The sequence below is a fragment of the Dermacentor andersoni genome, chromosome 7 (assembly GCF_023375885.2).
Source record: "Dermacentor andersoni chromosome 7, qqDerAnde1_hic_scaffold, whole genome shotgun sequence".
Taxonomy (NCBI): domain Eukaryota; kingdom Metazoa; phylum Arthropoda; class Arachnida; order Ixodida; family Ixodidae; genus Dermacentor; species Dermacentor andersoni.
This window is the reverse complement of record NC_092820.1, coordinates 91,656,192-91,670,523: the sequence shown is the minus strand read 5'-3', so window position 1 is coordinate 91,670,523 and position 14,332 is coordinate 91,656,192. Positions and strand designations below refer to the sequence as shown.

Sequence of the window (14,332 nt, the reverse complement as noted above, 5' to 3'; positions counted from 1 at the left end):
TGCAGGGGGTCGTAAATAAGTGATAAGTAAAAGAAAATGTTCGGAAAGTTGGGCGACATGCAGCCTCGTTCGATTTTTTCGTTGCCTTTAATTAATTGCGTAGTAGGGTTTCGTATTACCTGTGCGGAAAGTGGGTGGGGGGGGGGGGGCATTTTGGATCAATTTCCTCGCGTGTCTCCCGGCTATTTCGATTGGCGTCGGAGCAAGGTCGAACCAGCTAACGTCCGGATAAGGAAGCACTGACCAAAATGGCTAAACGTCATTAACTCGTAGTGCTTCCTGGAGAATGCTAATGAGTATTTTTATACGCGAGGTAAACATTAAATGTTGGGAGAAAAATCCGCCGTTATGTAAAAGGTGCTCTCTTTCGAGGAGGACTTTGACTTGCACGACAATAGAACAACTTGTATTAATTCAAAATCGCCCGAGCCACTTATATCAGACATTTTAGTTTGAATGTCAAACAGCGTAGGGCTATATATACGAGCTGAAAACGCACGCTTACATATTTAATTATAGGCAAATAGTTTAGGAAACGCAAATAAGCATATTCTAGTCCTACTTGTTGAATTATTTAAGCAAATGGCAAATATCTTGCGCCAGTACATATAGAACTTCGAGCTTTTATCAATTTCGCATCTCTGCTGTACATATTCTATTATGGGGCGTTATCTAAGAATACCAGTTATTTAAGAATAAAGAATTTCAGGCAAGAAATGCCTGCGTATACCTTCCAGTCTTTCACCCTCACTTCGACACGACGTCAGCTCAACTCGTGTGGGAGGTAGTAGAAGACGATTACAGAATTTTACAGAAGGGTGGCAAAAAAATAAGCATTTACCCATATGACCATATTGCAATAAACTTCCCATATAGTAAATGCGTGGCCATGCACGCACCTTAAAGAAGTTTTGGCACAGCGGGGCATCTTTGCAGAAAATCCACAAGAATTCAAGCAGGAGAGATCTGTACATGGCTTGGATAACGCACACTAAACAGTTTCATTTAAAAGTGCAGCGAAAAGTTTCATGGAAGTAATGTCGATCCTACAAGGTGCACAACGTATAGAAACGTTACAATGGTCCCAACAAGAGGCCATGGCATATTACAAAGCACAAACTAGGTCTGGTGAAGAGAAAATCTGTCAAAGATCTTTCATAGATCATGCTTGAAACTACCACTTACATCTGTAACTAAGAGTCAAGGAACATTTAATAAAAAAGGGCAGTACAGTATTCAGTCAACTTTGCTAAAAACTTGACATATTATTCAGTTAAGGGCATGATACTTAATTCAAGGATAGAGCAAACGTGACTTAACACTTACCCTCGGGTATACTTTGGAAGTACTATTTCGTTCGACAGCCTTTTCTCATCAGTAGGATTTTAAGCGATTGCGCGACGCCCACAAGTGAAACATAATAACCTGAAGAAAAATGTACATCCGTTTATTACATGGATACAATATAAACTAAGCGTGATTTCCTGCATTTTTGATTGCTTTGTCTGAAGGATTTGCAGCCGCAGCTCTACGTCCCTCAATCACTCTCGTGAGAAAACGTGAAAAATAATTCAGGAAGGGTGAGATCATATCAAGCATCACGCCCAAAGGATCTCGAATAAAGCTTAGAATAAAGAATAAAGCGGTCTTAGAATAAATCGGTCCTAGAATAAAGAAGTCTTTCAAGTAAACGAAAGGCCGCCTATTTCAAGCAGCGCTTCTAATTAGTGCAAGTTCACGTCTACCCACGAGGCGAAGCTATAAGCGTCAACTGGAAAAACGCACTCGCATTGAAACATCTCGCGCAAACGCGTGTATAGTCTTTGACTTACAAGCAAGGAAGCAAGCAAGCGTTTGTGCGACAAGGGTCCGCATAGCTCTTGTACCCTGCTAACGTTTTAAGCATATGAGACACAAGCATTTCTTGCAGTGACCGTAGGCAGTCATCTGCAAAATTTACGTCGATCACGCAGAATAGCACAGGCGGCATCGCACATTTTCGCTTATGCAAAAGATGAAGAAAAGAAAGCGTAAATAACTGAATACTACTGAGTACTGAATACTGAACTTTTGAGTCAAATTATGATGCCTGAAACTGGGATCAAAATACATATATCCATTAAAAGGTGTACAACAGATGTGTACAATCAGAACGGCACCTGCACCACATTCATGCGCTTGCCTGTGAAGGTCCGAGGATGATTCTTCCCAACTGTGTATGCAGCGTACAGACAGGCACTCACTTCGTTGTTCCAGCGCGCCCTACATACATGGCCACCGCGAGAATCAATGCACGCGGTAGTTCCTCGCACGCCTTGCGCGCGCTCGGCAATGCGCTGCGATCCTTCTCGGCGATATCCGCATCATAGTATGGCTGCGGGACATCACGCTTCACGCCGTGATGAACTTTGCCGCTGCTGCTGCCGTTGTTGTCGTTGCTGTTTGTTTGTACATAGAGAAGGGCACCAACAGCCACCTAACAGCACTCGCCGCACCGCGCAAGGCGTGATGTCCCCGAGCTACCGATCCAGAGACCACGGCCGCCATCGCAGCTCCGAGTGCGATTATCGAAAATGGCTCGTGTGCGGTCTCTCCCTCTCAATCTCTGTCACACTTCCCGAGATCTGACACGCGCTCGCATCGTGTCGAGGCGAAGGAGCCAAGATAAGAGGAGGAAGACAAGCAGCCACAGATTATAACTCGGTTCGAGGAGAGAAAGCTGCTCTTCGAGCGTATATACAACCGGCGACGGCGCTTCCTCGCTTCTTCGTCTTCCAGCGTTGCACAGACAGTTAATTGCTGAGCCCGTTCGGCCTTATTTATCGATCATGATCCCCCCTCCCCCCCGTCACCCTTCTCCCGCGAAACCAGTGGCCACCGAAGACGACGCTCTCTCTCTCTCTCTCTCGCAGCAAATGGGGGAGAGGGGGCAGTCATCGCGTCCGGTTCGCGACGACGGGTCGCCCGAAAACGCTTCGTCGGTCACGCCCCTTCGATGCCGTAATGAGATCAAGTCCTTCACGTGGCACGGCGTAATGTAGGCGTGGTTGAGATGTGTCAAGGATCAGATCGAAACCGCATGATTATTATAGAGGGACAGTGTGTCGCGGCTTTCTACGGATACCGCGAAGAGGGCACCTGTGTATACGGCGAGAACGCATTTTGACTGTGACAGAGCGTCAAAATGCCGAGAGATTGCAGCCTTTGAAACTTCCTTTTCTTTAGCCTTTCTTTTTTTTTACTTGCGTTGATGTACGACCCTGAGTGTTTCCCTCTTCGTTTTTGTCTAGTCAATATCTCAGCTCTTCTCTCATTTTGAATAAATTTTAATCATCCATTGCGCCTGACTACCGACATGCGTTGCGTCCGCATAAGCCGTGGGTTTTCTTGTTCTTTGATATTTCAAACGCCGTAGGGAGATGCACGCAATTTACCACGTGATTTATCAGTCAAGCCCCCTATCCTGCACTGCGTCGAACGGCGTTTAAATAGCCCCTCAATCATTCAATCAAGCAGTTTCATTTTCACCTTGTAAGGAGGAGACGGGGCAGAAATCAGAGATACACCTTATCAAGGGTCCTGCTGCATTATTGTGACCTTGCTTTGAATCTTTTCACGATCGTCTCTGTCACGCACCAGAGAGCTGACAACCACGTGGAGGTGCATCGAGGTCTTCGGTGTCAGCGCACAGCACCTATTCCGGCCAACTGCGGCTTCTCGCCCGCATTTTCATGGTGGACGCGCATTTGTCTATTCTCTATTACATTCATTACCTGCAATTATTTTGGTCCAGTAGGCTGCTGTTTGGCTCGAGCAATTTACCGGCGCATATCCAAATGGCAAGGCTTAAGGACGTTTCATTCCGTTCCTGCTGGGGCCCCCAACTACAGCTTGGGGACACGGCCTCAATAGTGATTTATGTACGCCAAGGGCATCGTCGCGGTAGACAAGGTTGTTTATTGCTTTTCATTAACTAAGAAGCGATCGCTTGTCACTGTAAAACAGCACTGAGTCAACTTCGGGCCAGAATATATTTTTTATAACAAACAACCATACGCACAGAGTCAGGCCAGCGGTACTTTGGGGTATGTAAATTTCCATGTTTTTCTCACTTTCTTGTTTTCTTTGTCTTTTTTTGCTTACTGTACAAGGGTATTCGAAAACGTAATTAGCTGCGATACGACAGGGCTGTCTGGGAAAATGTTCTGAGTTTAACATTCGAGCGCTGTTAGCTTAAGTGCTCAGTGTTGAAAACAACTTGGCCTGTGATTTCTGAACACAGTACTCTAAAAAGAAAGAACATTAAAGTTCCTTTATCGTATTTCAGAAACTTGTAGGAGGAAGTGAAAACTGCTTGTACCTCAGGCACCTTTCCAAGTATAGAGTTATGAGCAGTCAACTCACCATAGAGTGACCAAGGTACTCAGCGGCGTTGTCCGAGATATAGAGCAGCTTGCCGTTCTGCGTCATCATCATCAGGAACCCGCTCATTGCCTGCGTCGGAGAAAACACAAACAAAAAAATGATTAAACGCGATATCTTCTGCTTGACACGATAACTCGATGATATGCAATTAAGAACTACTCCAGATACTTGAGGATTCATACTCGCATATGTGTCCGCCAAAGATCTCATGCAAAAAAAAAAAAAAAAAATGTCTCTGGGTAAAATATTGTCGCAATTTAGAAAGAGCATTTATCACGCGAGTTCGGAATGTTTGCTTGCTCAATCAATGCTCATCATCAAAATTAATTAAATATACTGCGTTAGTAGCAAGTGCACTCCGAGAGACGACTTCTCGCACCACGAAGCCTATGAAACATGAGCTAAGGTGTTCTTTTTTTTCTTCTCTTTTTTTTTCTTTTTTCTTTGGGAAAATGGTTGTGTCGGTTTTCGTTCCAAGATGAAGTGCGTTTAAGTTGGGGCTGCGAAATTCATGAATTAAAAAGAAAGCATCTGCTAAAGTTTTGGAGAGACGAATGCGCCAACGCAATCTGGCTCTATTTATAAACAGAAACCTATACCTTCCTATCGCAAAGCCACGATACTCCGTGGTATGAAAGCAATCTCTCTTTCCATTACAAACATGCGTTGGATACGGCTCGCGCTCATCGAAAACCGATCGGCCTCAGTCAGCGATCGCTATCGCCACTCGTGAAAGAATCGAGCAATGGAAAAATTGCCGCGGCTAACAAAGAACAAAAAAAGAAAGCAAAATACGTGCGAAAACAAAAAAGGATATTTGCGGCTCGTTTATAACGACGAGCATTCATCCATCTCAAACACCTCGCGTTCGCTCCCTCCCTCCTCCTCCCCCTCCTTGTTTCGCCTCATCGCCACGATCAAAAAGTCACAAAAAAATACAGCGAAAGCTGTGCAGCTCATGCATGAACGTAGCCTGCTCCCGCGGCAGCAGCAGCAGCGGTGCCTGCATGTGACTACTCAAGCGCGCGAAGTTATTATCGGTTTCTAAATTTGCTGCCGTTCCGGCAAGCGACCCGTGTAAAGCGGCTCTCACTACGCGCTTCCATCGCCAATGCGCGAGCTCTAAATGAGTTCCGGCACGGACAGACGCACAAGCGCGCTCTGCCCGAGTTGCTGTTGTCTCGGGAGCTGCACAACCGGACTTCGGGAAGGAGCGGAATTAGTCACCGACGAAACGGCTTCCTCAACGAACGCGTTCGAAGTAGCGGCCGAACGGGCGGGACGGGCGGGTTTGCTTATAAGGTGCGAGTTATGCGGTGAGCTGCGCCGCGCGCACGTTGACCGTTGTTTGGCCTGCGGTTTCGGGGCGTGCCCCCCCCCCCCCCCCTCTCGATATTTTTTTCTATTTGTTTAACGCTCGTCTACGTGTGTATTGAGTGTCTGCGTTTCGAACGAACGCAGGGAGTTGCTAGGTCTGTGCGAGAGTGCATTCGAGTGCTGAGAAGACATGGGCGGGTGTGAACTCCCCGCGCACTTTCTGGGAAGTGCTTAAATGAGGAAACAACAGCCTCTTGTCCGGGTTTCGCTCTGTTTCGCTCTTTCGCGTATATATACTCTCCGTAGTGAGCGTAGGGCCATCGCCAGGCTGAATGGTTGCGAAATATCCTGGTGTTCTCGTTTGCGGGCGGAGGAAACACTTGCGAGACAATTAGCTCGTTGAGACCTTCGCTGTTCATTTCTCCGTTTGTCTCACATTTGTTATTTACCGGGCTTGCAGCGGTGCCTCGAGTGAGTAGCTGTACCCAACGCGGGGATTTCCCTGTTATTCTATAATAACGAGAATATAGAATGGCGTTTCTGCGTCGCCATATTCGCACCGGAACGCTTCTGAGCAGGATCTCTCTGGTCGTCCACAGATTCCCGACAAACATTCTAGCTGACCTTTAGTATAAATCCGCATTCACGTCTTCTCCGTAGAGGATTCTCCTGTACCTGGCAGATACGCAAACTCTACAGACCCTGGACCGAGGAAACAACGAAGGTCGTTCCGCTAATTCTACGTAAGTGAATGAATGCTTGCGCAACTGATCTCACGTCGTTCATTACGCATGGGAGCTTATAGTCTGCCGCTGTCCTAACGCCAGTAGCGCAAATCCCTTTTCCTACTGTACATGTGCTCAGCACAAGTTTGAAGAGAACGCCAATGCTGGCTGTGTTGCGTATTTCGCCACGGAATTGTAAGCGCAGGTGTCTCCTGAACCATATTCCCGTTGTATAACGTCTTTCGTTCTTACCAACGGGCTCTTTCATCTTAATTTGTAGCCCAGTCGATCGCGTTTAGGAAGTGAAAGGAAATAAAAGAAATGCAACTAGTTGGAACCTATATACAGTCAAGCTTCGTGTAAGTGCATAGAGAGTCCAAACACGAGTTTGTTTTTATTCGATGTCCGCACAAAGTTGCACGGAATGCTCTATTGAGGCATTACAGAGAGGTGAAGGAGAGCTTTCTGGCTCTTTTCTTTATCGTGCCCCCGCAAGGCTGGCGCCACCACTGCAGCGGTGATGATGATATAATGGAATCCCCTTTGAAATGGAGCGGTGACAAATAGTCACCTAGCCTGCTCGATTTAATCCCGTATGCTATACATGTTTTTTATGTAGCATTTTTGCACACATCTGCTTTATCTTTTTTCTTGTTTTCCTTCAATATCTACTTTGTACCGCTAGCTATGACTGTAGAACATCCGGTCGTATCGATCTCTTCCATGATTTCTTACCACCAATACTCTAAAGGTCTCTTGCTTATATCGACTACTGACCGGTTGACGCTTCCGTCCACTTTAAACCAAGCGCTTCTGGATGCGTGGAGCAGAACGACATCTGGTGGTGTTGCAAGGAACCAAGCGGCCCGCGCAGCGCGCGTTCTTCGCTGTGATTGGTTGCCATATTTAGCTAGAGAACAGCCAGGCCGCAGCACCCACGGTCACGAAAACCGCCGAGGTTAACAAAGAAAAGCTTCCGTTTTGAAAACATCTGCTTGAAACTTAAAAACGTGCTTGCCCTACAGTCTGCTAAAGCCTAGCCTACCGGCGCCATTTGCAGTAGCAATCTGGTGACCAAAGTGAAATTCGTCGAGATATTTGTCTATTGCACGACTTTATTACGGTAGTCGAGGTAGGACAAAACAAACTCTCCACAAATGGAGGTACGAACACTATAAAAACGAGCAGACGAACACTAACGTCGACTGTTAACTGCAAGGTATCACAATGGCGGGGAAAAGGAGGAAGGCGCCGATCCTATGTGCGCATGCAATGCTCAATGCAAGGCGGCGTGAACACGTCCACCACGGACACGTGCGGGCACTGGCGGAAGATAACGGCTTAGGCATGACAATTATTTGTGCAATCAAACTCAGGCCATTTCATATCCCATGAGTATCCACAATTTGCTCAGGTTTCTGTCAATATAAAAACATGTCACCATCATCATCGTATCTAAGAACCTATGTCCTGTCGTAAACATCAAAATAAGTAAAACGCGTGGCTCACCAGCTTCTGTTGGTGGGCAATGACTAAAGGAACGTGCTTTCTGTAAGCCGCAGCGTGCGATGTAAGTACGTTCGAAGTCAGTCAAACTTGCTCTGTGTTCGCATGTGTGCCATCATTCGCTCTCTATAGGGCTTCTGAAAGGTTGCAACGACGAGTCAATTCGAACGATAGTCGACACTCCTGAAGCACGTTTGTTTTCCTTTAGATTGCATTATAAGTAAGATGCGTTTATACTAAACATGCCTGCAGGCCGTGACAACGTGACTGACAATACAGGCTCGCCAAAAGTATACTCTTCAAGACAAGGAAAGGTAGTCGTAGTCTTGGCGCCTGGGAGGGAATGCGTACAACTTTTGCACGCACTACAGTTCTATCTTAAAAAGAATGACTGATTACCTGATTAGTTCATTGATTGGTTAGTTGCTTGAGTAGCCTATTGTTTTAATATTTGATTGATTGATTGATTGATTGATTGATTGATTGATTGATTGATTGATTGATTGATTGATTGATTGATTGATTGATTGATTGGGTGAGTGAGTGAGTGAGTGAGTGAGTGAGTGAGTGAGTGAGTGAGTGAGTGAGTGAGTGAGTGAGTGAGTGAGTGAGTGAGTGAGTGAGCGAGCGAGCGAGTGAGTGAGTGAGTGAGTGAGTGAGTGAGTGAGTGAGTGAGCGAGCGAGCGAGCGAGCGGCCGTAATTAACGTTGGTATGTCCGCGGAAATGTCCCCGCACGTAACAAGAAGCGAGCGTTCCTTTCCACGGGAGACGTGATGACGGCGATATTGATCTCAAGAAAGGAAAGTCGCTTGATTCTGCCAACCCGCAGCTCGTGCAGGCGTCTTTCTTTAACGTGTCACGTGAGTCACGAACGAAAACGCACGCCGCCGGTCGCGTGCTCGCGCCTTGCAGGGCACGACAGCGACGCCTCGAGTTGTCGTCGCGTGCCGCCAGGTCGTCCGTCATAAAAAAAAAAGAGAGAGTGCGCACCGAGCAGAACGGCCGAGAACCGGATCTCGATCGGCACGTGTGATAAGACGCCCCGGCGAAAATGGTGGTAGCGCCGCTGGTATGCAGAGATGGCGCACCGCCGCAATGCCGCGCGGACGTGCGGGGAAGTGCGACTTTTTTTACGTTTGCGGGAAATCTGAAGTCGTGACTGTAGTACACCACATCTTCGAGGTACTGTGACTGCTGGCCATTGTGTCGCAACTTTGTCCTGCCGATACGAGTACTTTGTATTACTAATGACGCCTTAAAGCAAAAGGACATGCAATTACCATTTTTGGGGCCATGATGCTTACATTGCTTTCGCGCTCACTTTGCCACTTTGTCAGAGGAATTTCGACAGCGTAACGAATTTCAAGATGATTCTGAGCGATGCTGAGAAGAGCCTGAGAAAAATGAAAAATGATGTATTTGTTTTTCATTCTCAATACTGCAGTAAAGCTATCGTTACCTGTTGCGCGTAGGTAGGCGTCAAATTGCTGGAAGCAAAGGGTAGTAGTACACTTGTGGCGGTATTTGCAATCCACGTGTTACAATCTATCTGCAGCGATCAATTACGGCGCCCTTTTAACTCTTGCGTCGAATTCGGACGCTAAACTTTCTCAGTCAGTCAAGTACTCAGTCTGCCAATTGATAAATATATCACTGACCAGTTATATCAATTGCGCTCCTCCATGTTTATATATATATCTATATATATATCTATATATATATATATATATATATATATATATATATATATATATATATATATATATATATATATATATATAAATACCTTCGAATTCTGTAGGAATTAGAACTTATTTACTACGATGTAACTCTCGCACGATAGTCATGCCTGTTAGTCGATTAACTTCAAATTAAATAAGAAATTGGAACCCGTTCCACACACTTCATATCAGCTACCACTGTACAGTGCTCAATGGTGTACGTCCCTTCCTGCACGACATTTTTGTCGGATATTTCAGGCTCCTAAAATTCTGCAGCCTAGAAAACAGTGCTGTAGAACGAACGGCCTCGTACGCACCACAACGCGACGATAACGCAAGCCGGTTGTATTAAAGGAAAGCTTTCTTTGCCACTTTCTCCAAACATGGTGTGTGCTATCTGCATGCTGTGTCTGGCCGAGTGTACAACAGCTTGGGCCACCAGTCACGTGGCACTGAGTATGTGCCCTTGCAGACATCTTGGGTCACTGGGTATGTGCAGCTGGACGTGCGACACTGCGTATGTGTACTGAATAGACAACTGGCTCACTGGGTATGTGCCACTTGGCACGTGGTTACTGAGTACGCGAATCACTATCAGCATCACCAGGCTATCTCTATGTACCCTGCAGGAAGAAGGTATCTCCCAGCGATCTCCTAGTACCCTTGTCTTGCGCTAGCTGATTCCAACTTGCACCTGCAGATTCCCTAGTTTCATCAACACAGCTACTTTTCTGCCGTCTTCGACTGCGCTTCCCTTCCCTTGGCGCCTATTCTGCAGTTACTCTGATCTTCCACTGGTTATCTGCCCTACGCTATACATGGCCTGCCCAGCTCCACTTTCTTTCTCTTAATGCCAATTAGAATATTGGCTATCCCCGTGTGCTCTCTTTTACATGCCGCCCTATTCTTGTCTATTAACGTTACGAATAAAGATTTTCGTTCCACCGCTATTCGCACAGTCTTTGACTTGTTCTCCAGCTCCATTGTTAACCTCCAAGTTACGGCCACATATGTTAGTACCAGTAGAATGCAGTGATTGTACACTTTTATTTTCAAATGACACTGGTAATGCCTGCCGTATATTCTCTAACCCATTTTTTTATTATTTTGTAAGTTTCTTTCTCATGATCAGGGTACCCTTTGAGTAATTACCCTAGATAAACGTACTGCTGCACATACTCCAGAGGCTTACTGGCGATCATGAATTGTTGTTCCCTTGCCAGGCTATTGAACATTGTGAACAAAGCATGTGAATATTCTTGGCCAATTCCACAGATCTTGGCAAGTGTGCGAATGAACAAGCCGAACAAGGAGCCAGAAGTGAAGAAGTTGGCAGCTAAGGTAGAATAAAGTGAACAAACTGGGACCAGAGAGTGCATTAACGAGGAGCGTTGATCTGCGTAGAAACGATGCAGGAGGAGTGAAATGAAGGCATTCGAGTTAACGTGAGGAACGCATCACTTATTACCAAGTCCCAGATATGCGTGGAAACCACTGATCTTATTTCTTTTTATTTCTTCTCCTTTCTTCTTCTTCTTTTTTTTTTTTTTGTTTGTCTGTACCAAGCGGCTCTTGAAGAAGTTAGGACATCGAATGACTGCAGTCCATATTATTTTCCTCCTCTGTCATTCTAAGAGCTCCTTCTAAACTCAGAGAGTGAGCGTACAGCGTCTATCATGACAGCCAAGAAGATGTCTTCTTCTCGTTATTATTCATCTATTTTTTTTTCTATCATAACTCGTCCACACTGACCACGAGGGAAGGCAACACGACATCGCCAAGCAACGACGCGGCTGAGCGAGGAGGAAAGAAAGTACTTTCTTTTTCTTTCTTCCTCTCTTCTTTGATAACGTCCGGTATTCATTTATTCATTTATTTATCTTGGTTTGTGTTTCTTTCTTTATGCGCGAAGAGACAGCGCCCGTATAGTCGGTCCCACCGCATGCGCCGGAACGAACAGGCGGGCAACCTCCTTTCGCTTTTTTTCTGCAATCCCCGCGAGCTCGCATTAAAACTGCGGGGAGGCGACAATGTATACTGCGCAACCTCTCGAAAGGTAGAAGGCGAGAGGTGGAATGGGACGTCAGGGGTGCTATCGACGACTTAAGCACCTTCGCCGGTCGCTAGGCACGCGTGCAGGAGGCCCGCAGCTCGGCACGGTCATCAGCTTGCGTGCTTATGGTGGCACTGTACATGCAACAACCCCCATCGCACTCTCCCGGCGCGCTCGAAGCACTTCGCCGTTGCCGCGGCGTTGATGTCCGCGAGCCGTTGCCGGACGCACGGGGCGATCGTTGCTGGGTCGAGATCGTTTTTTACGAGGCGTAAAAGGAAGAGCGACACCAGCACCGCGATGACCTGTCCCAGAGCGTGGGTCGCATTACCGTGGACGCCTTAAAGTGCAGGAGGTTGGAGGGGACGCCGATGCGCGGGCTGTGGCCGTTGCGTTCCTGGTGACCGGCGAAGGTGACCGCAGTGTCTGAAGGCGGCGGCGGCGGCGCCTTTGTGATCTTCTCTGGCACGCAGTGGTCACGCGACAGACGCCCGACGTTCAGAGGGAGCCTCGGTGAGCGTACAGCTCTCGTTGGCCGTCGTCCCGGACGTTCAGGAGAACGAAAGTGCGTTCCGAGCGTTCGGGATTTGCATTCTTCGTTTCAGGGCCGGTAAATTATTATTATTCCTTCCTTGCCTTTTCTTTCCTTCCTTCTTTCTTTTTTTTTTCTTTTGCTTCCACTTTATTCTCAGAATGGCGTAAATAGTTTCCCGTAGTAACAGTTTCACTTGTTTCGAAATGTACCCATTTTTCGTGCTAAGATATTTTCTGTTTTGTTCAGTTTCTGTATCTCCGTACTTAATCAGTTGTACGAAATGGAGACGCACCCTTCTGATCAAAGCACATCCGCGATGCAAATTGCAGAATTCGCGAAGAATGGTACGTGGCCGACCATAAGGTTGCGATGCGATTTTGCGCAAGATCGAACTAAACCTCCAAGAGAGACGCTGTGGTCAACCAAGCGCAATGGCTAACCTGCGAACGACGTCAACAAACTGAAGGCGTTGCGGTGCGGACTCACAAAAGAAAACTCCCGATAGCCTCCCAAGCCCGGGCCTTCATTTCTTTCTTTCTTTTTTTTTCTGTCACTTTCGAACTTACACGGCCCAACAAAACGGGCGGACAGCGGAAAGGCAGCCTGGGCAAAACGCACTCTTTTACACGCTTCCACACACACACGCACAACAGCACGGGCCAGACAGTTAAAGCTGACGCCGCCGCGATGTCTTGAGAGAGAGCTGAGCAGTGACGGCTGCTAGGGGTGCAGAAAGAAGTGTGTGTGTGTGTGCGGAGAGGGTGTGTGTGTTGGCCTGTGGAGGGGCAGCAGAGAAAAGCAAGGTTTAGCCCGGGCGAAGTAGCGCGGTGGGGGAACAACCCAGATCGTGACGAACTTTTGGCGCGATAAGCGAGCCGACCGCGGCGGAGAAGTGGACTGCCCCCGGCCCGGTACGCCACCCCTCCCGTGTGCGTGTGCGTTTGTGTGGGTGCTTGCGCGTGCGTGTGTTTGTACGTGCGTTCGTGAGTGTGTGTCTGCGTTCACACGGCACGACCCCCGCACCGCCCTCGTACACCGCAGCTTTCCTTCCTTCTCGCAGCTTGCGCCGGGAGCCCGTTACCGCATGGAACCACGTACAACCGACGTTTTCTGCTCCTCAACAAAGCGATGCAACTCCACCCGCAGCTGTCCTCTGTAGGAAAGCAACTGAATGTCCACTTCACGTTTGATGTTTTCTCCAGCACGAGGGCACTGCCTGACGTTAGCTTTGGCTTTTTGACATTTGTGATTGCGTGACATGCGCTACGAAAATTTGTTCGTGTTAACTCCTACTGGCATCTTATTCACATCGCACTCAGAGTCTTTGAATGATTCCATTCTTTATAATACATAACTACTTAAGGGTCATGTCCAGCCACCCGAGGTCACGTTCTGTCAAAGCTATGCTGACGGGACATTCAATAAAAGTAATTGTATTCTGCCTTTTCATCGCTCTTGCCAAAATCATAGTCAAGGCTTTCGACGAGCACCTGCACAGGTCTTTTCAATCGGCGTACGTGCTTGGCCTTAAGGCCTGTTCGAATTGGCAGTAACGATATCAGGAACAGAAATCTGCTTAGTATAAGTAATCGATCGCTATTACGCCGTAATGGGTAGGAGAGAATTGGAGAGGAAAATAAGTACCATCGATCAGCGGAAAGAAAGATCGTGTAGTATCGAAGGTTTATGATATTCTTAGATATGTTCATGTCTATTGTGGCATTTTGCTCGCTTAGTAATTGGCGTGCTTATGAAATTTTGCGAAGTTTCTATTCTTATTTTGATGTTGTGTGACTTGCACTTTTGTTCTCCTCACGTGACAACTGGCGGACGAGACCATCTTTTGTTGCCAACATTACCTCGTTCGGGGATGTCATTATAAACGTCGGATAAATTTAATAGGTAACGGGTTTGCGTACAGTGGTCTGTCATGTAAAGGTGGAGTTTGCCTTTCGCAGGTGGTTTAACCGAATAATTATACCCAAAAGGACACAGGAATAAAGAAATTTCGCTTACACGCTTCTCATTTGTGCATTTGTACGCTTGCCG

At 47.0% G+C, this 14,332-nt stretch overlaps 1 protein-coding gene across 1 annotated transcript in view; it reads right to left on the bottom strand.

The window, feature by feature from the left end:
- Nucleotides 1–14,332, bottom strand: part of dysf (neuronal PAS domain protein dysfusion) — a 167,807-nt gene that overhangs the window by 35,293 nt on the left and 118,182 nt on the right. The window contains exon 4 of the mRNA XM_050181366.3: nucleotides 4,405–4,494. Coding sequence (XP_050037323.1) covers nucleotides 4,405–4,494 — 90 coding nt within the window. The remainder of the gene's footprint in view (nucleotides 1–4,404; nucleotides 4,495–14,332) is intronic.